The sequence below is a fragment of the Colias eurytheme genome, chromosome 19, assembly GCF_061535395.1.
Source record: "Colias eurytheme isolate Ceu_HAF_F1 chromosome 19, ilColEury1 Martin Lab GWU primary, whole genome shotgun sequence".
In the NCBI taxonomy this organism is placed as follows: Eukaryota; Metazoa; Arthropoda; class Insecta; order Lepidoptera; family Pieridae; genus Colias; species Colias eurytheme.
This window is the reverse complement of record NC_142998.1, coordinates 1,478,403-1,501,700: the sequence shown is the minus strand read 5'-3', so window position 1 is coordinate 1,501,700 and position 23,298 is coordinate 1,478,403. Positions and strand designations below refer to the sequence as shown.

The 23,298-nt window shown below is 34.6% G+C and overlaps 6 protein-coding genes across 7 annotated transcripts in view; 4 read left to right on the top strand and 2 right to left on the bottom strand.

The window, feature by feature from the left end:
* The first annotated feature begins 663 nt into the window (after positions 1 to 663).
* Positions 664 to 2,322, top strand: LOC149899971 (uncharacterized). The gene is made up of 3 exons (XM_090113165.1): positions 664 to 834; positions 927 to 1,160; positions 1,322 to 2,322. Exons 1-3 carry the CDS (start codon positions 691 to 693, stop codon positions 1,547 to 1,549), a joined length of 606 nt encoding a protein of 201 aa, XP_089969291.1. The 5' UTR covers positions 664 to 690; the 3' UTR covers positions 1,550 to 2,322.
* A 403-nt stretch (positions 2,323 to 2,725) lies between these two features.
* LOC149899970 (uncharacterized) lies at positions 2,726 to 4,721 on the bottom strand. The gene is made up of 2 exons (XM_090112975.1): positions 4,338 to 4,721; positions 2,726 to 3,956 (listed from the first exon to the last, which is right to left on the bottom strand). The coding sequence occupies exons 1-2, from the start codon at positions 4,441 to 4,443 to the stop codon at positions 2,995 to 2,997; spliced, it is 1,068 nt and encodes a 355-aa protein (XP_089969101.1). The 5' UTR covers positions 4,444 to 4,721; the 3' UTR covers positions 2,726 to 2,994.
* Positions 4,722 to 4,925: 204 nt separating this feature from the next.
* The window catches only part of LOC149899966 (uncharacterized), a 35,477-nt gene continuing 17,104 nt past the window's right edge, over positions 4,926 to 23,298 (bottom strand). The window contains exons 2-3 of the mRNA XM_090112976.1: positions 6,323 to 6,484; positions 4,926 to 5,941 (exon numbers count right to left, since the gene is read on the bottom strand). Coding sequence (XP_089969102.1) covers positions 5,142 to 5,941; positions 6,323 to 6,437 — 915 coding nt within the window. The 5' untranslated portion in view covers positions 6,438 to 6,484 and the 3' untranslated portion in view covers positions 4,926 to 5,141. The remainder of the gene's footprint in view (positions 5,942 to 6,322; positions 6,485 to 23,298) is intronic.
* Positions 11,432 to 16,045, top strand: LOC149899969 (uncharacterized). 2 transcript variants are annotated; one of them, XM_090112973.1, is made up of 5 exons: positions 11,432 to 11,471; positions 11,937 to 12,098; positions 13,922 to 14,083; positions 14,465 to 15,441; positions 15,907 to 16,045. In XM_090112973.1, the coding sequence occupies exons 1-4, from the start codon at positions 11,447 to 11,449 to the stop codon at positions 15,421 to 15,423; spliced, it is 1,308 nt and encodes a 435-aa protein (XP_089969099.1). In that variant the 5' UTR covers positions 11,432 to 11,446; the 3' UTR covers positions 15,424 to 15,441; positions 15,907 to 16,045. The 2 variants fall into 2 exon arrangements, with proteins under 2 accessions (XP_089969099.1, XP_089969100.1); XM_090112974.1 differs by lacking the exons at positions 11,432 to 11,471; positions 11,937 to 12,098 and adding an exon at positions 13,405 to 13,456.
* Positions 15,934 to 21,606, top strand: LOC149899967 (uncharacterized). The gene is made up of 5 exons (XM_090113371.1): positions 15,934 to 16,068; positions 16,450 to 17,016; positions 17,888 to 18,049; positions 19,822 to 19,983; positions 20,365 to 21,606. Exons 1-5 carry the CDS (start codon positions 15,954 to 15,956, stop codon positions 21,324 to 21,326), a joined length of 1,968 nt encoding a protein of 655 aa, XP_089969497.1. The 5' UTR covers positions 15,934 to 15,953; the 3' UTR covers positions 21,327 to 21,606.
* Positions 17,095 to 19,338, top strand: LOC149899968 (uncharacterized). The gene has a single exon (XM_090113372.1). The coding sequence runs from the start codon at positions 18,439 to 18,441 to the stop codon at positions 19,336 to 19,338; it is 900 nt and encodes a 299-aa protein (XP_089969498.1). The 5' UTR covers positions 17,095 to 18,438.

Below are 23,298 nucleotides of genomic sequence, written 5' to 3'. Positions count from 1 at the left end.
GAGAACTATTTAATTTCGTTGCAAAGGAGGTTGGCCAAATCGTACCAGATGACGAAAAGATGGCGTCCCAATATGCCATATATATGAAAAATACCCCTATTTTTTAAGGTCTTAAAAAACACAAGAAATACCTCTCTAAGTAGCCACAAAAAAAAAGATATCCGTTTATTTTTGTTTTTGTAAATGTTTCGAAATTATTCAAAATAATAGTTTCAGAACGCACCTAAAGACGATTCATTTCGCGTATAAATTGACTCAATATTGAAAGACTATAATTATTTCCGTTTTTCTGAATAGTTGTTAATTGTAATTCAATCCAATTAGTTTGTAGGCATCAAATCAACTACTATATTTATTATGCACTGAATTATTGTCATAAAAATAATGATGTAGGTTCATAGTAAGCTGAATTACGTACAACGGAACCTCATTTGTCATCGACAAGTTATAAAATCTGTGGTCATCGACCCGCGCCATTGATTCATTGATTGACACCCGGCAATCATCGCGTCATCTATTCGCTTCTCTCGTTGTTGTGGATTGTGATTCGTTCTGTAATATTTTGGATTTACTTCTGTTGTTTTGACCTCGCATTGCTTAACGGACTGATAACTACCACTTGTGACGATTATTCTGTGCTTTTGATTTCTGGATACCGATTTTGTATCTTGGATAATTGTGAGAGACATCATGCAGACTACCGCTACACAATTAGCCCTGCGATTGCGATGTGTTAATTGTAACATACGCATTGATACCCTTCGCCGCCATCTCGTTTTTGAACTGGATACCAGAGTGGTTTCTAAGATCGGCGAGTGGAGTTCTCCAATAATAGTACGTATTTACATACGTTCTTATTTTATTACACTAACATAAACCGTCACACGCAATCATACATCATAATACAACTCTAATTCTTATTTTAGACCACTGAAGAAGATTACATATGTGATGCCTGTAAAGAATTGGCAATGCAATGTGTCAACTCCGGATTAGCTAATGAATCTGGTGCCTCATCTTCCCGTGGCCACATACATGTTTGCATACTTTGTGGAAGCTCTCTGCGGAACCGTAAACATGACCTTATTGTGAGAGAGAATCCATCTCAGTTGCAACAAGCAATACATATTGAACTTGAAAGTAGAATTGCCCCACGGCAGGTAATTATGATTTGCTTATTACTTTTTCCTTTTGTTTCAATGTTATACTGAATTTATCACTGCAATTTAATATTGTTTTGTAACAATGATTTTATTTGCTTGAGTTTAATAATAATGAGCTGGAACATTTATATTAAGACAAGGCTGTATGGTTGTTTCAGGCAACTTCAACTGGAAGAACTAGACCAAATCCTGACACTGAAAATAATATTCCTGCAGCACCATCACCTGTAATAAGCAGACCAATCCCTGACAATCAAGAGGATGCTCCCATAGCACCATTTTTAGTAAATATTGCCAACCTTGACTGTATTCAAGAAGAAAATTTTGTTACTGAGAATTTTGGACCTAATAATAAAAGTCCACACCACTTTCACCTTCTATATTAGACAATACATCAAGCCAAAATTTTAGCAATGTTCAACCATCTACTTTTGCCATACCATCAGTTTTTTCTCCTGAAATTGTTCGGCCCTTTCCAAAAGCTTCCCAAAGAAAAACGCGAGGACCTAGAACCAAGAAGTCTACGATTTACACGGACACGCCTGAAAAACTGACTGAAGGCAAAGGGCATCAAAAAAAATCTCAATGAGCCGAAAGGAAAAGGAAAAGGTAAAGCAACGAAAAGGAAACAATCACCGTCAATATCAGATGAAGAAGAATATTTTTGTTTGGTGTGCCTTGGTCCATATTCTGAAAGTAGGCCTGGCGAAAAATGGATTAAATGCCAAGGAAAGTGTAACCTTTGGGCCCATGTAGACTGTACAAATGGTAGTCGGTATTATATTTGTCACAACTGTGATGAGTCGGATTAGATTAGTTGTCAAACTTACTTTTATAAATTTTCACATGCTACATTTCTAAAAAAATATTTGAGTTCCTGTTTAAAAGATTTTGAGCACGTTGTTATGTGTTTTGAGTTTAGTTTCAAAATAGAATAGAGTTTAAGTTCTAATGTGATTATGAACATGATTAATATATTATATTTGTTAAGTCCGCTTTAACTGATTTTAAGTGCAGACTGTTATAAATACTTTAAGGTACTTAAATAGTGGGTATAGATGAAGACTGACTGTACTAATGAAGACTACTGATTGTAACCAAAGATCCTATAGTGCCTTATATGTTGTAAGAAATTAAAATGTTCAAAGATTTTATTTCTTTTGTTAGGAAAGTATAATTTAGTTGATTATTATATAAAAATAAATAAATATTTTTTGCAATTAAAGTGTTTACGTTAAAATGTTAAAATAAATATATGTAAAAATGATGTGGGCTATAACAGCGGTCACCCATCCAACTACTTATCTCGCTCAAAGCTGCTTACTTTTGGTGATATTCGTGCACCTTTAAGTTCCCGTCTGCTGAGCTGCTATCTTATGTGACAATGACTAACGTAACGCTTAGTACATAACGTATCAAATCAGTTTATCAAAAATATAATACAAAAATTAATTTCATAATATATTTTGATGGGCTTTAATTATTTATTTTACCAAATCTCATTATTACATCACATTTATTTGAATAATAACGTCAATAATGATATTAATTTTAGGCAGGAGCAAAAAAGACCAAAACATCCCATAGGAATTGTTTCATGTTGTATGTGACCAGTCTTCCGAATTAAGAGCTTTCGGTAGGTATTTAAATAATATTGGAAGGTATGGAGGAAAAACCAAAATTACTGAATGCTATTTTTTATTGTCTAAAACGAAATTACATTATAGTTAGCTATCATTACAACTGCTTACAGAAAGTCTTACAAAACATCATACTCATTTCCTCTAAACTTGAAAATATCATTAGTGTAAACATGTAATTTTGTAATTCATTAGCATTGCGTTCCGGATTGCTCGAGTTTCAAGTTTTCAACTTTTAATTGATTATCAATGTTGCAGATGAAAGGTGCTTTAACGCTGTGATATTGATTCTTTCCCGAAAAGATGCAACCTTGCCGCGATACGCTTGCAAGATTTCCGAAATCACGATCCCACAGTATATCGACTGGTTCCAACTTAAGATGCTGACCATTTCCGATAAACATGTCTAATTTTTCCTCCACGTATAGTCCCAGCATTTCATATTTTGACTTATCACCCCCATAGTAGTTCTCGGATGATAAAATAGTAACTCCCAGAGCTTGGAAGTATGATTCGTCGCCAAAGAATCGGTTAGAAATCAAGTTAATTTTTTCCGCATCTATGCGTATAGTCTGATTGTTACCAACAAAGATAGTTCTAAGAAGCTTGACGTGATTCGCAACTAAGTCGAAAACTGCATTGTCCACCGAAATTATACTGTCTTTTATGGTTATATTTTTTGCTCGCAGCTTACAAGACTCTTCCAGTTTCGAAATATTCTGTTGCTCAATAATTATCTCTTTATGAATTAAATTAGAGCAATTTAAAAATTTGCCCTCTCTTTTAGGAGGATCATTTGATAGGGTCTGCGTCGGCATCGTGGTTGATGTTGAAGTCGGCGTCGTCATCGATCTTGAATTCGTTGTCTGCATCATGGTTGATGTTGAAGTCGGCGTCGTCGTCGATGTTGAATTCGTTGTCGGCATCATGGTTGATGTTGAAGTCGGCGTCGGCGTCGATGTTGAATTCGTTGTCGGCATCATGGTTGATGTTGAAGTCGGCGTCGTCGTCGATGTTGAAGTCGGCGTCGACGTTGAAGTTGGCGTCGGCATCGTTGTTGACGTTGAAGTTGGCGTCGGCATCATTGTCGACGTTGAAGTTGGCGTCGGGATCGTCGTCGACAACTCCTTTTGAACCGGTGGCATTCCAGTCTCTGGAAAAACAAAAAATTCAATAAATTAAATTATGCATATCTCATTTCAAAACAATAATAATCAGTAGAATAAATTTAAAAAAAGCAGTGTTAAAATAATAATCAGAATTATTTCACAATTGTTATTTAATATTCCGTAATAAAATTTTCTAACTTGGCTTGATGTGTCTCATTATAGTTTGATATGTCCATATATAATTTTTGATATGGCTCAATAATTTCCGATTATTATTTCATTTTTCAGCATTATGCGTATTGTGTTGCTGACTCCAACAAACAAGAATCTAAGAAGCTTAACGTGATTGGCAATTAAGTAGAGAGTTTTTTGGTCTATCGAAATTATACTGTCTTCAATTATTATACTTTTTGCTTGCAGCTTACTAGAGATTTCCAGATCCACAGTTATCCGTTCGCTTTTGATTGTATTTTCATAAGTCAAATGAGGGTGTAAAATGTTCATTCCATTAGGAGGAAAAATTGGTAGCATCTTTGACAATGAAGTCAACGCCGGAATTGTCGTTTCAAGCGGTTGCTTTTCAATAACTGGAAAAACAAAAAATCTAATAAATTAAATTAAGCATACTTTAATATCTCATTTCAAAACAATAATAATCAGTAAAATGAATTAAAAAAAGATAGTGTTAAAATAATATTCAGAAATATTTCACAATTGTTATTTAATATCCCGTAGAAAAATTTTCTAACATGGCTTGATGTGTCTAATTATGGCCTAATATGTCCATGTATAATTTTTGATATGGTTCAATATAAAAATTGTCCATACTAAAACTTATGCGATGTCTTGAAGTTCAAACGCCTTCAAGCCCATAATTTCCGATTATTATTTCATTTTTCAGCATGATATAAATTTTACATACTACATACTACATACTGCCTTTACACTAAGGACATACATTAAAATATTTAAAAAAAATTAACTAATCGATAGTGATCGTTAGAAACAATAAATATTTTGGAAGCGTTTAATAAACACAATTAATACTAAACATGTAATTTTGTAATTCATTAGCATTGCGTTCCGGATTGCTCGAGTTTCAAGTTTTCAACTTTTAATTGATTATCAATGTTGCAGATGAAAGGTGCTTTAACGCTGTGATATTGATTCTTTCCCGAAAAGATGCAACCTTGCCGCGATACGCTTGCAAGATTTCCGAAATCGCGATCCTACAGTATATCGACTGGTTCCAACTTAAGATGCTGACCATTTCCGATAAACATGTCTAATTTTTCCTCCACGTATAGTCCCAGCATTTCATATTTTGACTTATCACCCCCATAGTAGTTCTCGGATGATAAAATAGTAACTCCCAGAGCTTGGAAGTATGATTCGTCGCCAAAGAATCGGTTAGAAATCAAGTTAATTTTTTCCGCATCTATGCGTATAGTCTGATTGTTACCAACAAAGATAGTTCTAAGAAGCTTGACGTGATTCGCAACTAAGTCGAAAACTGCATTGTCCACCGAAATTATACTGTCTTTTATGGTTATATTTTTTGCTCGCAGCTTACAAGACTCTTCCAGTTTCGAAATATTCTGTTGCTCAATAATTATCTCTTTATGAATTAAATTAGAGCAATTTAAAAATTTGCCCTCTCTATTAGGAGGATCATTTGATAGGGTCTGCGTCGGCATCGTGGTTGATGTTGAAGTCGGCGTCGTCATCGATCTTGAATTCGTTGTCTGCATCATGGTTGATGTTGAAGACGTCGTCGTCGATGTTGAATTCGTTGTCGGCATCATGGTTGATGTTGAAGTCGGCGTCGGCGTCGATGTTGAATTCGTTGTCGGCATCATGGTTGATGTTGAAGTCGGCGTCGTAGTCGATGTTGAAGTCGGCGTCGACGTTGAAGTTGGCGTCGGCATCGTTGTTGACGTTGAAGTTGGCGTCGGCATCGTTGTCGACGTTGAAGTTGGCGTCGGGATCGTCGTCGACAACTCCTTTTGAACCGGTGGCATTCCAGTCTCTGGAAAAACAAAAAATTCAATAAATTAAATTATGCATATCTCATTTCAAAACAATAATAATCAGTAGAATAAATTTAAAAAAAGCAGTGTTAAAATAATAATCAGAATTATTTCACAATTGTTATTTAATATTCCGTAATAAAATTTTCTAACTTGGCTTGATGTGTCTCATTATAGTTTGATATGTCCATATATAATTTTTGATATGGCTCAATAATTTCCGATTATTATTTCATTTTTCAGCATTATGCGTATTGTGTTGCTGACTCCAACAAACAAGAATCTAAGAAGCTTAACGTGATTGGCAATTAAGTAGAGAGTTTTTTGGTCTATCGAAATTATACTGTCTTCAATTATTATACTTTTTGCTTGCAGCTTACTAGAGATTTCCAGATCCACAGTTATCCGTTCGCTTTTGATTGTATTTTCATAAGTCAAATGAGGGTGTAAAATGTTCATTCCATTAGGAGGAAAAATTGGTAGCATCTTTGACATTGAAGTCAACGCCGGAATTGTCGTTTCAAGCGGTTGCTTTTCAATAACTGGAAAAACAAAAAATCTAATAAATTAAATTAAGCATACTTTAATATCTCATTTCAAAACAATAATAATCAGTAAAATGAATTAAAAAAAGATAGTGTTAAAATAATATTCAGAAATATTTCACAATTGTTATTTAATATCCCGTAGAAAAATTTTCTAACATGGCTTGATGTGTCTAATTATGTCCTAATATGTCCATGTATAATTTTTGATATGGCTCAATATAAAAATTGTCCATACTAAAACTTATGCGATGTCTTGAAGTTCAAACGCCTTCAAGCCCATAATTTCCGATTATTATTTCATTTTTCAGCATGATATAAATTTTACATACTGCATACTACATACTACCTTTACACTAAGGACATACATTAAAATATTTAAAAAAAATTAACTAATCGATAGTGATCGTTAGAAACAATAAATATTTTGGAAGCGTTTAATAAACACAATTAATACTAAACATGTAATTTTGTAATTCATTAGCATTGCGTTCCGGATTGCTCGAGTTTCAAGTTTTCAACTTTTAATTGATTATCAATGTTGCAGATGAAAGGTGCTTTAACGCTGTGATATTGATTCTTTCCCGAAAAGATGCAACCTTGCCGCGATACACTTGCAAGATTTCCGAAATCGCGATCCCACAGTATATCGACTGGTTCCAACTTAAGATGCTGACCATTTCCGATAAACATGTCTAATTTTTCCTCCACGTATAGTCCCAGCATTTCATATTTTGACTTATCACCCCCATAGTAGTTCTCGGATGATAAAATAGTAACTCCCAGAGCTTGGAAGTATGATTCGTCGCCAAAGAATCGGTTAGAAATCAAGTTAATTTTTTCCGCATCTATGCGTATAGTCTGATTGTTACCAACAAAGATAGTTCTAAGAAGCTTGACGTGATTCGCAACTAAGTCGAAAACTGCATTGTCCACCGAAATTATACTGTCTTTTATGGTTATATTTTTTGCTCGCAGCTTACAAGACTCTTCCAGTTTCGAAATATTCTGTTGCTCAATAATTATATCTTTATGAATTAAATTAGAGCAATTTAAAAATTTGCCCTCTCTTTTAGGAGGATCATTTGATAGGGTCTGCGTCGGCATCGTGGTTGATGTTGAAGTCGGCGTCGTCATCGATCTTGAATTCGTTGTCTGCATCATGGTTGATGTTGAAGTCGGCGTCGTCGTCGATGTTGAATTCGTTGTCGGCATCATGGTTGATGTTGAAGTCGGCGTCGGCGTCGATGTTGAATTCGTTGTCGGAATCATGGTTCAATATATCAATATATGAATCATATCATATTATCATCATTAGTTTAAAGTATCAATCAACAATAAAGTGATCAAAAGCAATAATTTGTTTTACATCATCAAACTATCAATCTATCAATTTATCAGCTAAAGGAGTGTATGGGATATCATATCATATCAATCAGCAGCCCATACATCTCTCTTTTTGGTCCTTCGTAGCCTTGGACCTCGCGTGTGGACATATTGTGTGTGTGATCAGTGTTGTGTTAGTGTTCACAAGTGAGGATTGAATCAAGGAAGTATCAGTATCAAGCAGTGAGTCTTTAAATATACTTTTTTATCATGTCTAACGCCGAAGATTTGCTTTAACATCAACAACAATTATCAAATACTTTCGAAAACATATATAGTAATTTTAAAAAGGATGGCGCGGAAAGGAAAACCTTCGATTGTGCAAATATCTTCTTTCATTACTTTATGGACAACAATAAGATATGAAGCAATGCTGATTGATGATGAAGGAACAATTCTCATGCCTATAAATGATCATGAATCTCTATACTTCCAAAAATACTGTGATCACTCCTTATCTTGCTCTAATGCTAGAATTCATTTTGAGAGTAACTGTCTTGTTAGGAAAATAGTTGTGAATATGGGTGGTAATCACATCTGGTACAATTATGAGGAGGAAAATGAAATGACTTCCCTTGATATAAATTTGCCTTTTAACATTTTACAAGGTAGTATGCAACCTATAATAACTGTTTAAGGAGATAAAGGAATAATAACTAGAGAAATTACAACATGTGAGCCATTTGATTTATGTTTGAAAATTGATTGCTTTTTATGTCATAAAAACTTATTAAATCCATCATGCATGAAACAAGATGAAAAAATACTACTAATATTGATCATAATAATCTCATTTATTTTAATTACAACTATAATTGTAATGATTCTGAAATTGACCAAAGAAAAAATTCCAAAGATTAAATCTAAAATACCCAACATTAGATCATTTAAAGGAAGAATTTTCCTTTCATTTAAACACAAAAAAGAGGAAGCAAATGAAGAAGGAGATCTTGAAAGCTTATTGAAAGAAAAGAGGGAAGGAAATGCATTAAGTGGCATTCTAGTAAAGAATGGTGATTCTACCTCTTCATTAGAACATAGACCAAAACCATTTATTAGAAGATCAGTTTACTCTTTCAGATTTTATGCACCATCACATTATTATGACAGTAATAATAAAAGATTCAACTTATCCATATGTTTTTTATTAATTGTAATGCTTGGAATAAACATGAGTCATGCTTGTTCAGATAGCACTACTATGGTTTCCGATCAAAAAGAGTGTTTCTCAGATAGCTTCAATAATGCTGTTTGCAAGGTTTCTTCAACTTTAAGAATCTCTGGACCACCAGTGGGTCAAACCACTTGTATTAATATAATGGACAAAGATGATAACACTAATGGATATGTATCAATAAAAGTTCTTTCTAATAACTACTATTGTTCTAAAAATGCCTTATACAAAACAGTGCAAGCAAAAGTGAATCCCGAAAGTAATAGTCATTGTCCAGGGTCTGGCGCTTGCCCTTCATGGAGGTCATGTACTTCCTTTATGAATTTTAGTGAAATGCAACATGAAATGTTTCCAAATACAATTAATAAATTATCACTATTTGATTGTTCCACTCCTGGAGGATGTGCAGGTAATGGTTGCATGAGATGTGATAATGGTTGCAGTTTTCATAGTGTTGAACTTTTAAATGCAGATGATGTCATATATGATGTTTTTGAATGTCCTAATTGGATTCCACACCTATCTATTGAAGTTAGATTCCATAACCTTCCTGGTATGAATGACTTTGAGACAACTTTAGTAGGAGCAGAGCCCTATTCAGGAGAAAATTTAAAGTTGTCAAAAAATGCTGATTCAACACCAATTAATAATAATGATTTTTGCTTGGTTAGGGATGATAAGGCTATATATTATTCAAGTTGTCAAAAATCCACTGAGCTATTTTCAGGCTCAATTGGTGAAATTCGTTGTCCAACAAATGAGGATGCTTTGGGATTAACTGATAAGTGCTTAACCCATTGACCACCGAGCGGCCCGATCGGGCCGAGACACAATAGATTTTCTATTGTGTCTGTGATCCGAGGACTGACGGATTAATAGCAAAAAGTACTGTTAGGATTAAAAATATAAATTGGGATGCAATTGTCACAAACAATCAAATAAACATAAAGAAAGCTATACAAGGTCAAAGGCTTCCTAGTCTACATGGTTCTGCAATGATAGATAGTTTTCCAGATGGTACTGTTATAATGAAAAATACAGTTGCAGAAACATATGAAATTCAAGTATCCATTAAGAACCTGGAAATAAGTATTAGAAAAGAAAAAAGTACTTGCTCTGGTGAGGAACTATCAATTAAAGGTTGTTATGCATGTATGGGTGGTGCAACTATGAAAATAAAATTAAGTGCTAGCAAGGAAGACACCCTAGCAGTGATTTCCTGCACAGGACTAAACCCAATACCCATCTCAATAAACAAAACAATGACTTTATACACTCAGGGTATCTTTCTACAGACTCCAATATCTGGCACAGATTGCATTGTAAAGTGTAGTGGTGGAACATTAAAAGTTCCAGCACTAGTCGATTTGAAAGAACAAGTCATGTTGGATGTTAGTGATGAAGACAAAGCTTTTGTGTCCACTAAACCAGCTAGTTCATGGAATGTCTTAGACACAAATAAATTATGGTTAATGATTCCAACTTTATCAGTTGGAAGCATCTACGTCGACAACGATGCCGACGCCAACTTCAACGTCAACAACGATGCCGACGCCAACTTCAACGTCGACGCCGACTTCAACATCGACGACGACGCCGACTTCAACATCAACCATGATGCCGACAACGAATTCAACATCGACGCCAACGCCGACTTCAACATCAACCATGATGCCGACAACGAATTCAACATCGACGACGACGCCGACTTCAACATCAACCATGATGCAGGCAACGAATTCAAGATCGATGACGACGCCGACTTCAACATCAACCACGATGCCGACGCAGACCCTATCAAAAGATCCTCCTAAAAGAGAGGGCAAATTTTTAAATTGCTCTAATTTAATACATAAAGAGATAATTATTGGGCAACAGAATATTTCGAAACTGGAAGAGTCTTGTAAGCTGCGAGCAAAAAATATAACCATAAAAGACAGTATAATTTCGGTGGACAATGCCGTTTTCGACTTAGTTGCTAATCACGTCAAGCTTCTTAGAACTATATTTGTTGGTAACAATCAGACTATACGCATAGATGCGGAAAAAATTAACTTGATTTCTAACCGATTCTTTGGCGACGAATCATACTTCCAAGCTCTGGGAGTTACTATTTTATCATCCGAGAACTACTATGGGGGTGATAAGTCAAAATATGAAATGCTGGGACTATACGTGGAGGAAAAATTAGACATGTTTATCGGAAATGGTCAGCATCTTAAGTTGGAACCAGTCGATATACTGTGGGATCGCGATTTCGGAAATCTTGCAAGCGTATCGCGGCAAGGTTGCATCTTTTCGGGAAAGAATCAATATCACAGCGTTAAAGCACCTTTCATCTGCAACATTGATAATCAATTTAAAGTTGAAAACTTGAAACTCGAGCAATCCGGAACGCAATGCTAATGAATTACAAAATTACATGTTTAGTATTAATTGTGTTTATTAAACGCTTCCAAAATATTTATTGTTTCTAACGATCACTATCGATTAGTTAATTTTTTTTAAATATTTTAATGTATGTCCTTAGTGTAAAGGCAGTATGTAGTATGCAGTATGTAAAATTTATATCATGCTGAAAAATGAAATAATAATCGGAAATTATGGGCTTGAAGGCGTTTGAACTTCAAGACATCGCATAAGTTTTAGTATGGACAATTTTTATATTGAGCCATATCAAAAATTATACATGGACATATTAGGCCATAATTAGACACATCAAGCCATGTTAGAAAATTTTTCTACGGGATATTAAATAACAATTGTGAAATATTTCTGAATATTATTTTAACACTATCTTTTTTTAATTCATTTTACTGATTATTATTGTTTTGAAATGAGATATTAAAGTATGCTTAATTTAATTTATTAGATTTTTTGTTTTTCCAGTTATTGAAAAGCAACCGCTTGAAACGACAATTCCGGCGTTGACTTCAATGTCAAAGATGCTACCAATTTTTCCTCCTAATGGAATGAACATTTTACACCCTCATTTGACTTATGAAAATACAATCAAAAGCGAACGGATAACTGTGGATCTGGAAATCTCTAGTAAGCTGCAAGCAAAAAGTATAATAATTGAAGACAGTATAATTTCGATAGACCAAAAAACTCTCTACTTAATTGCCAATCACGTTAAGCTTCTTAGGTTCTTGTTTGTTGGAGTCAGCAACACAATACGCATAATGCTGAAAAATGAAATAATAATCGGAAATTATTGAGCCATATCAAAAATTATATATGGACATATCAAACTATAATGAGACACATCAAGCCAAGTTAGAAAATTTTATTACGGAATATTAAATAACAATTGTGAAATAATTCTGATTATTATTTTAACACTGCTTTTTTTAAATTTATTCTACTGATTATTATTGTTTTGAAATGAGATATGCATAATTTAATTTATTGAATTTTTTGTTTTTCCAGAGACTGGAATGCCACCGGTTCAAAAGGAGTTGTCGACGACGATCCCGACGCCAACTTCAACGTCGACAACGATGCCGACGCCAACTTCAACGTCAACAACGATGCCGACGCCAACTTCAACGTCGACGCCGACTTCAACATCGACTACGACGCCGACTTCAACATCAACCATGATGCCGACAACGAATTCAACATCGACGCCGACGCCGACTTCAACATCAACCATGATGCCGACAACGAATTCAACATCGACGACGACGTCTTCAACATCAACCATGATGCAGACAACGAATTCAAGATCGATGACGACGCCGACTTCAACATCAACCACGATGCCGACGCAGACCCTATCAAATGATCCTCCTAAAAGAGAGGGCAAATTTTTAAATTGCTCTAATTTAATACATAAAGAGATAATTATTGGGCAACAGAATATTTCGAAACTGGAAGAGTCTTGTAAGCTGCGAGCAAAAAATATAACCATAAAAGACAGTATAATTTCGGTGGACAATGCAGTTTTCGACTTAGTTGCGAATCACGTCAAGCTTCTTAGAACTATCTTTGTTGGTAACAATCAGACTATACGCATAGATGCGGAAAAAATTAACTTGATTTCTAACCGATTCTTTGGCGACGAATCATACTTCCAAGCTCTGGGAGTTACTATTTTATCATCCGAGAACTACTATGGGGGTGATAAGTCAAAATATGAAATGCTGGGACTATACGTGGAGGAAAAATTAGACATGTTTATCGGAAATGGTCAGCATCTTAAGTTGGAACCAGTCGATATACTGTGGGATCGCGATTTCGGAAATCTTGCAAGCGTATCGCGGCAAGGTTGCATCTTTTCGGGAAAGAATCAATATCACAGCGTTAAAGCACCTTTCATCTGCAACATTGATAATCAATTTAAAGTTGAAAACTTGAAACTCGAGCAATCCGGAACGCAATGCTAATGAATTACAAAATTACATGTTTAGTATTAATTGTGTTTATTAAACGCTTCCAAAATATTTATTGTTTCTAACGATCACTATCGATTAGTTAATTTTTTTTAAATATTTTAATGTATGTCCTTAGTGTAAAGGCAGTATGTAGTATGCAGTATGTAAAATTTATATCATGCTGAAAAATGAAATAATAATCGGAAATTATGGGCTTGAAGGCGTTTGAACTTCAAGACATCGCATAAGTTTTAGTATGGACAATTTTTATATTGAGCCATATCAAAAATTATACATGGACATATTAGGCCATAATTAGACACATCAAGCCATGTTAGAAAATTTTTCTACGGGATATTAAATAACAATTGTGAAATATTTCTGAATATTATTTTAACACTATCTTTTTTTAATTCATTTTACTGATTATTATTGTTTTGAAATGAGATATTAAAGTATGCTTAATTTAATTTATTAGATTTTTTGTTTTTCCAGTTATTGAAAAGCAACCGCTTGAAACGACAATTCCGGCGTTGACTTCAATGTCAAAGATGCTACCAATTTTTCCTCCTAATGGAATGAACATTTTACACCCTCATTTGACTTATGAAAATACAATCAAAAGCGAACGGATAACTGTGGATCTGGAAATCTCTAGTAAGCTGCAAGCAAAAAGTATAATAATTGAAGACAGTATAATTTCGATAGACCAAAAAACTCTCTACTTAATTGCCAATCACGTTAAGCTTCTTAGATTCTTGTTTGTTGGAGTCAGCAACACAATACGCATAATGCTGAAAAATGAAATAATAATCGGAAATTATTGAGCCATATCAAAAATTATATATGGACATATCAAACTATAATGAGACACATCAAGCCAAGTTAGAAAATTTTATTACGGAATATTAAATAACAATTGTGAAATAATTCTGATTATTATTTTAACACTGCTTTTTTTAAATTTATTCTACTGATTATTATTGTTTTGAAATGAGATATGCATAATTTAATTTATTGAATTTTTTGTTTTTCCAGAGACTGGAATGCCACCGGTTCAAAAGGAGTTGTCGACGACGATCCCGACGCCAACTTCAACGTCGACAACGATGCCGACGCCAACTTCAACGTCAACAACGATGCCGACGCCAACTTCAACGTCGACGCCGACTTCAACATCGACGACGACGCCGACTTCAACATCAACCATGATGCCGACAACGAATTCAACATCGACGCCGACGCCGACTTCAACATCAACCATGATGCCGACAACGAATTCAACATCGACGACGACGTCTTCAACATCAACCATGATGCAGACAACGAATTCAAGATCGATGACGACGCCGACTTCAACATCAACCACGATGCAGACGCAGACCCTATCAAATGATCCTCCTAAAAGAGAGGGCAAATTTTTAAATTGCTCTAATTTAATTCATAAAGAGATAATTATTGGGCAACAGAATATTTCGAAACTGGAAGAGTCTTGTAAGCTGCGAGCAAAAAATATAACCATAAAAGACAGTATAATTTCGGTGGACAATGCAGTTTTCGACTTAGTTGCGAATCACGTCAAGCTTCTTAGAACTATCTTTGTTGGTAACAATCAGACTATACGCATAGATGCGGAAAAAATTAACTTGATTTCTAACCGATTCTTTGGCGACGAATCATACTTCCAAGCTCTGGGAGTTACTATTTTATCATCCGAGAACTACTATGGGGGTGATAAGTCAAAATATGAAATGCTGGGACTATACGTGGAGGAAAAATTAGACATGTTTATCGGAAATGGTCAGCATCTTAAGTTGGAACCAGTCGATATACTGTGGGATCGCGATTTCGGAAATCTTGCAAGCGTATCGCGGCAAGGTTGCATCTTTTCGGGAAAGAATCAATATCACAGCGTTAAAGCACCTTTCATCTGCAACATTGATAATCAATTAAAAGTTGAAAACTTGAAACTCGAGCAATCCGGAACGCAATGCTAATGAATTACAAAATTACATGTTTAGTATTAATTGTGTTTATTAAACGCTTCCAAAATATTTATTGTTTCAAACGATCACTATCGATTAGTTAATTTTTTATAAATATTTTAATGTATGTCCTTAGTGTAAAGGCAGTATGTAGTATGCAGTATGTAAAATTTATATCATGCTGAAAAATGAAATAATAATCGGAAATTATGGGCTTGAAGGCGTTTGAACTTCAAGACGTCGCATAAGTTTTAGTATGGACAATTTTTATAATGAGCCATATCAAAAATTATACATGGACATATTAGGCCATATTTAGACACATCAAGCCATGTTAGAAAATTTTTCTACGGGATATTAAATAACAATTGTGAAATATTTCTGAATATTATTTTAACACTATCTTTTTTTAATTCATTTTACTGATTATTATTGTTTTGAAATGAGATATTAAAGTATGCTTAATTTAATTTATTAGATTTTTTGTTTTTCCAGTTATTGAAAAGCAACCGCTTGAAACGACAATTCCGGCGTTGACTTCAATGTCAAAGATGCTACCAATTTTTCCTCCTAATGGAATGAACATTTTACACCCTCATTTGACTTATGAAAATACAATCAAAAGCGAACGGATAACTGTGGATCTGGAAATCTCTAGTAAGCTGCAAGCAAAAAGTATAATAATTGAAGACAGTATAATTTCGATAGACCAAAAAACTCTCTACTTAATTGCCAATCACGTTAAGCTTCTTAGATTCTTGTTTGTTGGAGTCAGCAACACAATACGCATAATGCTGAAAAATGAAATAATAATCGGAAATTATTGAGCCATATCAAAAATTATATATGGACATATCAAACTATAATGAGACACATCAAGCCAAGTTAGAAAATTTTATTACGGAATATTAAATAACAATTGTGAAATAATTCTGATTATTATTTTAACACTGCTTTTTTAAAATTTATTCTACTGATTATTATTGTTTTGAAATGAGATATGCATAATTTAATTTATTGAATTTTTTGTTTTTCCAGAGACTGGAATGCCACCGGTTCAAAAGGAGTTGTCGACGACGATCCCGACGCCAACTTCAACGTCGACAACGATGCCGACGCCAACTTCAACGTCAACAACGATGCCGACGCCAACTTCAACGTCGACGCCGACTTCAACATCGACGACGACGCCGACTTCAACATCAACCATGATGCCGACAACGAATTCAACATCGACGCCGACGCCGACTTCAACATCAACCATGATGCCGACAACGAATTCAACATCGACGACGACGTCTTCAACATCAACCATGATGCAGACAACGAATTCAAGATCGATGACGACGCCGACTTCAACATCAACCACGATGCCGACGCAGACCCTATCAAATGATCCTCCTAATAGAGAGGGCAAATTTTTAAATTGCTCTAATTTAATTCATAAAGAGATAATTATTGAGCAACAGAATATTTCGAAACTGGAAGAGTCTTGTAAGCTGCGAGCAAAAAATATAACCATAAAAGACAGTATAATTTCGGTGGACAATGCAGTTTTCGACTTAGTTGCGAATCACGTCAAGCTTCTTAGAACTATCCTTGTTGGTAACAGACTATACGCATAGATGCGGAAAAAATTAACTTGATTTCTAACCGATTCTTTGGCGACGAATCATACTTCCAAGCTCTGGGAGTTAATATTTTATCATCCGAGAACTACTATGGGGGTGATAAGTCAAAATATGAAATGCTGGGACTATACGTGGAGGAAAAATTAGACATGTTTATCGGAAATGGTCAGCATCTTAAGTTGGAACCAGTCGATATACTGTGGGATCGCGATTTCGGAAATCTTGCAAGCGTATCGCGGCAAGGTTGCATCTTTTCGGGAAAGAATCAATATCACAGCGTTAAAGCACCTTTCATCTGCAACATTGATAATCAATTAAAAGTTGAAAACTTGAAACTCGAGCAATCCGGAACGCAATGCTAATGAATTACAAAATTACATGTTTAGTATTAATTGTGTTTATTAAACGCTTCCAAAATATTTATTGTTTCTAACGATCACTATCGATTAGTTAATTTTTTTTAAATATTTTAATGTATGTCCTTAGTGTAAAGGCAGTATGTAGTATGCAGTATGTAAAATTTATATCATGCTGAAAAATGAAATAATAATCGGAAATTATGGGCTTGAAGGCGTTTGAACTTCAAGACATCGCATAAGTTTTAGTATGGACAATTTTTATATTGAGCCATATCAAAAATTATACATGGACATATTAGGCCATAATTAGACACATCAAGCCATGTTAGAAAATTTTTCTACGGGATATTAAATAACAATTGTGAAATATTTCTGAATATTATTTTAACACTATCTTTTTTTAATTCATTTTACTGATTATTATTGTTTTGAAATGAGATATTAAAGTATGCTTAATTTAATTTATTAAATTTTTTGTTTTTCCAGTTATTGAAAAGCAACCGCTTGAAACAACAATTCCGGCGTTGACTTCAATGTCAAAGATGCTACCAATTTTTCCTCCTAATGGAATGAACATTTTACACCCTCATTTGACTTATGAAAACACAATCAAAAGTGAACGGATAACTGAGGATCTGGAAATCTCTAGTAAGCTGCAAGCAAAAAGTATAATAATTGAAGACAGTATAATTTCGATAGACCAAAAAACTCTCTACTTAATTGCCAATCACGTTAAGCTTCTTAGATTCTTGTTTGTTGGAGTCAGCAACACAATACGCATAATGCTGAAAAATGAAATAATAATCGGAAATTATTGAGCCATATCAAAAATTATATATGGACATATCAAACTATAATGAGACACATCAAGCCAAGTTAGAAAATTTTATTACGGAATATTAAATAACAATTGTGAAATAATTCTGATTATTATTTTAACACTGCTTTTTTAAAATTTATTCTACTGATTATTATTGTTTTGAAATGAGATATGCATAATTTAATTTATTGAATTTTTTGTTTTTCCAGAGACTGGAATGCCACCGGTTCAAAAGGAGTTGTCGACGACGATCCCGACGCCAACTTCAACGTCGACAACGATGCCGACGCCAACTTCAACGTCAACAACGATGCCGACGCCAACTTCAACGTCGACGCCGACTTCAACATCGACGACGACGCCGACTTCAACATCAACCATGATGCCGACAACGAATTCAACATCGACGACGACGCCGACTTCAACATCAACTATGATGCAGACAACGAATTCAAGATCGATGACGACGCCGACTTCAACATCAACCACGATGCCGACGCAGACCCTATCAAATGATCCTCCTAAAAGAGAGGGCAAATTTTTAAATTGCTCTAATTTAATTCATAAAGAGATAATTATTGAGCAACAGAATATTTCGAAACTGGAAGAGTCTTGTAAGCTGCGAGCAAAAAATATAACCATAAAAGACGGTATAATTTCGGTGGACAATGCAGTTTTCGACTTAGTTGCGAATCACGTCAAGCTTCTTAGAACTATCTTTGTTGGTAACAATCAGACTATACGCATAGATGCGGAAAAAATTAACTTGATTTCTAACCGATTCTTTGGCGACGAATCATACTTCCAAGCTCTGGGAGTTACTATTTTATCATCCGAGAACTACTATGGGGGTGATAAGTCAAAATATGAAATGCTGGGACTATACGTGGAGGAAAAATTAGACATGTTTATCGGAAATGGTCAGCATCTTAAGTTGGAACCAGTCGATATACTGTGGGATCGTGATTTCGGAAATCTTGCAAGCGTATCGCGGCAAGGTTGCATCTTTTCGGGAAAGAATCAATATCACAGCGTTAAAGCACCTTTCATCTGCAACATTGATAATCAATTAAAAGTTGAAAACTTGAAACTCGAGCAATCCGGAACGCAATGCTAATGAATTACAAAATTACATGTTTAGTATTAATTGTGTTTATTAAACGCTTCCAAAATATTTATTGTTTCTAACGATCACTATCGATTAGTTAATTTTTTTTAAATATTTTAATGTATGTCCTTAGTGTAAAGGCAGTATGTAGTATGCAGTATGTAAAATTTATATCATGCTGAAAAATGAAATAATAATCGGAAATTATGGGCTTGAAGGCGTTTGAACTTCAAGACATCGCATAAGTTTTAGTATGGACAATTTTTATATTGAGCCATATCAAAAATTATACATGGACATATTAGGCCATAATTAGACACATCAAGCCATGTTAGAAAATTTTTCTACTGGATATTAAATAACAATTGTGAAATATTTCTGAATATTATTTTAACACTATCTTTTTTTAATTCATTTTACTGATTATTATTGTTTTGAAATGAGATATTAAAGTATGCTTAATTTAATTTATTAAATTTTTTGTTTTTCCAGTTATTGAAAAGCAACCGCTTGAAACGACAATTCCGGCGTTGACTTCAATGTCAAAGATGCTACCAATTTTTCCTCCTAATGGAATGAACATTTTACACCCTCATTTGACTTATGAAAACACAATCAAAAGTGAACGGATAACTGAGGATCTGGAAATCTCTAGTAAGCTGCAAGCAAAAAGTATAATAATTGAAGACAGTATAATTTCGATAGACCAAAAAACTCTCTACTTAATTGCCAATCACGTTAAGCTTCTTAGATTCTTGTTTGTTGGAGTCAGCAACACAATACGCATAATGCTGAAAAATGAAATAATAATCGGAAATTATTGAGCCATATCAAAAATTATATATGGACATATCAAACTATAATGAGACACATCAAGCCAAGTTAGAAAATTTTATTACGGAATATTAAATAACAATTGTGAAATAATTCTGATTATTATTTTAACACTGCTTTTTTTAAATTTATTCTACTGATTATTATTGTTTTGAAATGAGATATGCATAATTTAATTTATTGAATTTTTTGTTTTTCCAGAGACTGGAATGCCACCGGTTCAAAAGGAGTTGTCGACGACGATCCCGACGCCAACTTCAACGTCGACAACGATGCCGACGCCAACTTCAACGTCAACAACGATGCCGACGCCAACTTCAACGTCGACGCCGACTTCAACATCGACGACGACGCCGACTTCAACATCAACCATGATGCCGACAACGAATTCAACATCGACGCCGACGCCGACTTCAACATCAACCATGATGCCGACAACGAATTCAACATCGACGACGACGCCGACTTCAACATCAACCATGATGCAGACAACGAATTCAAGATCGATGACGACGCCGACTTCAACATCAACCACGATGCCGACGCAGACCCTATCAAATGATCCTCCTAAAAGAGAGGGCAAATTTTTAAATTGCTCTAATTTAATTCATAAAGAGATAATTATTGAGCAACAGAATATTTCGAAACTGGAAGAGTCTTGTAAGCTGCGAGCAAAAAATATAACCATAAAAGACAGTATAATTTCGGTGGACAATGCAGTTTTCGACTTAGTTGCGAATCACGTCAAGCTTCTTAGAAATATCTTTGTTGGTAACAATCAGACTATACGCATAGATGCGGAAAAAATTAACTTGATTTCTAGCCGATTCTTTGGCGACGAATCATACTTCCAAGCTCTGGGAGTTACTATTTTATCATCCGAGAACTACTATGGGGGTGATAAGTCAAAATATGAAATGCTGGGACTATACGTGGAGGAAAAATTAGACATGTTTATCGGAAATGGTCAGCATCTTAAGTTGGAACCAGTCGATATACTGTGGGATCGCGATTTCGGAAATCTTGCAAGCGTATCGCGGCAAGGTTGCATCTTTTCGGGAAAGAATCAATATCACAGCGTTAAAGCACCTTTCATCTGCAACATTGATAATCAATTAAAAGTTGGAAACTTGAAACTCGAGCAATCCGGAACGCAATGCTAATGAATTACAAAATTACATGTTTACACTAATGATATTTTCAAGTTTAGAGGAAATGAGTATGATGTTTTGTAAGACTTTCTGTAAGCAGTTGTAATGATAGCTAACTATAATGTAATTTTGTTTTAGACAATAAAAAATAGCATTCAGTAATTTTGGTTTTTCCTCCATACCTTCCAATATTATTTAAATACCTACCGAAAGCTCTTAATTCGGAAGACTGGTCACATACAACATGAAACAATTCCTATGGGATGTTTTGGTCTTTTTTGCTCCTGCCTAAAATTAATATCATTATTGACGTTATTATTCAAATAAATGTGATGTAATAATGAGATTTGGTAAAATGAATAATTAAAGCCCATCAAGATATATTATGAAATTAATTTTTGTATCAAATTTTTGATAAACTGATTTGATACGTTATGTACTTCATAGAGTCATTGTCACATAAGATAGCAGCTCAGCAGACGGGAACTTAAAGGTGCACGAATATCACCAAAAGTAAGCAGCTTTGAGCGAGATAAGTAGTTGGATGGGTGACCGCTGTTATAGCCCACATCATTTTTACATATATTTATTTTAAAATATGAACTAAAATTAAATATTATTTATATTTAGTATAGTTTAAATATAAATAATAAATAATAATATATAATTAGATGCAGAATTTTTTAATGATTATATATAATCATATACAATTATATATAATTGCATATAATTATAAATAATAATATATGATTAGGTGCAGCATTTTTTAATAATCATATACAGGGTGTCCCAAAAGGTTACGTAGCTAGGAAGAGGGGTGATAGGGGTGGTCATGAGAGTCACCAGAAAAATAAAAAAAAAATTCCCCTCTGGGTATTAAAAAAATAAAAGGCATTTATAAAAAAAATTAAAATTTTATACCTTGTGAGGCGATTTTGCCCCCGATGACCTACAATTATTGGTATATTTAAAAAAAATTGCTGTTATGCTATCGTCAATAACCCCTTTTCAAATTGAAATAAGAAAAACAATACATATCTAACCAATATTTTAAAGAAAATTAAGTTTTTGTCCAATCAAGGACTTAGTAATTACGATTTCACTCAACTTCCTCTAAGTGTACTGAAAAAAAAAGTACTATGCAACTCCGGCGAGTAACTTAAAAAGTTAGGTAATTTTATTGCAATTCCAAAATGGTATAACACTTACTTGAAAAATTCTTATTAGGATATGTAAAGATAATTTTCGGGAACAATACCCCAGCAGAACAAAACATACCAATAACAATGTAACCAAACTAAACAAGTTTGGTGGTTCACGTTGGGTCTGTTACCACGCGATTATCCTGCGAGACTTGCATTTTGTCGTAGGATGTTGCGCATGCATAGGGAGGACCCTCAATTTTTTAATAAAATACTGTGGTCCGACGAGTCTACTTTTAAAAAGGACGGATACATGAACCTACACAATTTGCACGAGTGGCACGTAGAAAATCCCCACCTACTTAGAGAAGATCGGTCCCAATATCGTTTTAAAGTGAACATGTGGACCGGAATACTAAATGGTAAATTAATAATAAGACCCTTTGAGCTACCTGAGACACTGACTGGAGAGGCGTACTTACACTTCTTACAAAACGAATTACCAAATCTATTGGAAGATGTGCCGCTAGAAACAATGAGGAATATGTGGTTCCAGCATGATGGGTGCCCAGCACATTTTGCACGTCCTGTAAGGGATTTCCTAGATGAAGAATACCCTGGTAGGTGGATGGGAAGGGCCGGTGCTATAGCGTGGCCAGCTCGTTCACCGGATTTAAACCCGTTAGATTTTTTTTACTGGGGTGCTATAAAAGAAAAAGTTTACGGAAAACCCATCAGGGACTTGGCTGACTTGAGGGCGAGGATTACAGAGGCCGCGGAATCAATAAACAATAGAAGATTTGCCCGCCATATCTCCCGCTCATTTTTAAAACGATGTAGGG

What these genes read in the sequence shown, in the direction of transcription:
- LOC149899969 (XM_090112973.1), top strand. Translation starts at nt 11,447, where the DNA reads ATGCTAATGAATTACAAAATTACAT. An exon ending in TGTGGATCTGGAAATCTCTA is followed by an intron (nt 12,099 to 13,921) that starts GTAAGCTGCAAG and finishes TTGTTTTTCCAG; the next exon opens with TTATTGAAAAGCAACCGCTT. An exon ending in TGTGGATCTGGAAATCTCTA is followed by an intron (nt 14,084 to 14,464) that starts GTAAGCTGCAAG and finishes TTGTTTTTCCAG; the next exon opens with AGACTGGAATGCCACCGGTT.
- LOC149899970 (XM_090112975.1), bottom strand. Translation starts at nt 4,443, where the DNA reads ATGCTACCAATTTTTCCTCCTAATGGAATGAACATTTTACACCCTCAT. An exon ending in TGTGGATCTGGAAATCTCTA is followed by an intron (nt 3,957 to 4,337) that starts GTAAGCTGCAAG and finishes TTGTTTTTCCAG; the next exon opens with AGACTGGAATGCCACCGGTT.
- LOC149899971 (XM_090113165.1), top strand. Translation starts at nt 691, where the DNA reads ATGCAGACTACCGCTACACAATTAGCCCTGCGATTGCGATGTGTTAAT. An exon ending in AGTGGAGTTCTCCAATAATA is followed by an intron (nt 835 to 926) that starts GTACGTATTTAC and finishes TTCTTATTTTAG; the next exon opens with ACCACTGAAGAAGATTACAT. An exon ending in GTAGAATTGCCCCACGGCAG is followed by an intron (nt 1,161 to 1,321) that starts GTAATTATGATT and finishes TGGTTGTTTCAG; the next exon opens with GCAACTTCAACTGGAAGAAC.
- LOC149899967 (XM_090113371.1), top strand. Translation starts at nt 15,954, where the DNA reads ATGTCAAAGATGCTACCAATTTTTCCTCCTAATGGAATGAACATTTTA. An exon ending in TCTTAGAACTATCCTTGTTG is followed by an intron (nt 17,017 to 17,887) that starts GTAACAGACTAT and finishes TTGTTTTTCCAG; the next exon opens with TTATTGAAAAGCAACCGCTT. An exon ending in TGAGGATCTGGAAATCTCTA is followed by an intron (nt 19,984 to 20,364) that starts GTAAGCTGCAAG and finishes TTGTTTTTCCAG; the next exon opens with AGACTGGAATGCCACCGGTT.
- LOC149899968 (XM_090113372.1), top strand. Translation starts at nt 18,439, where the DNA reads ATGCCACCGGTTCAAAAGGAGTTGTCGACGACGATCCCGACGCCAACT.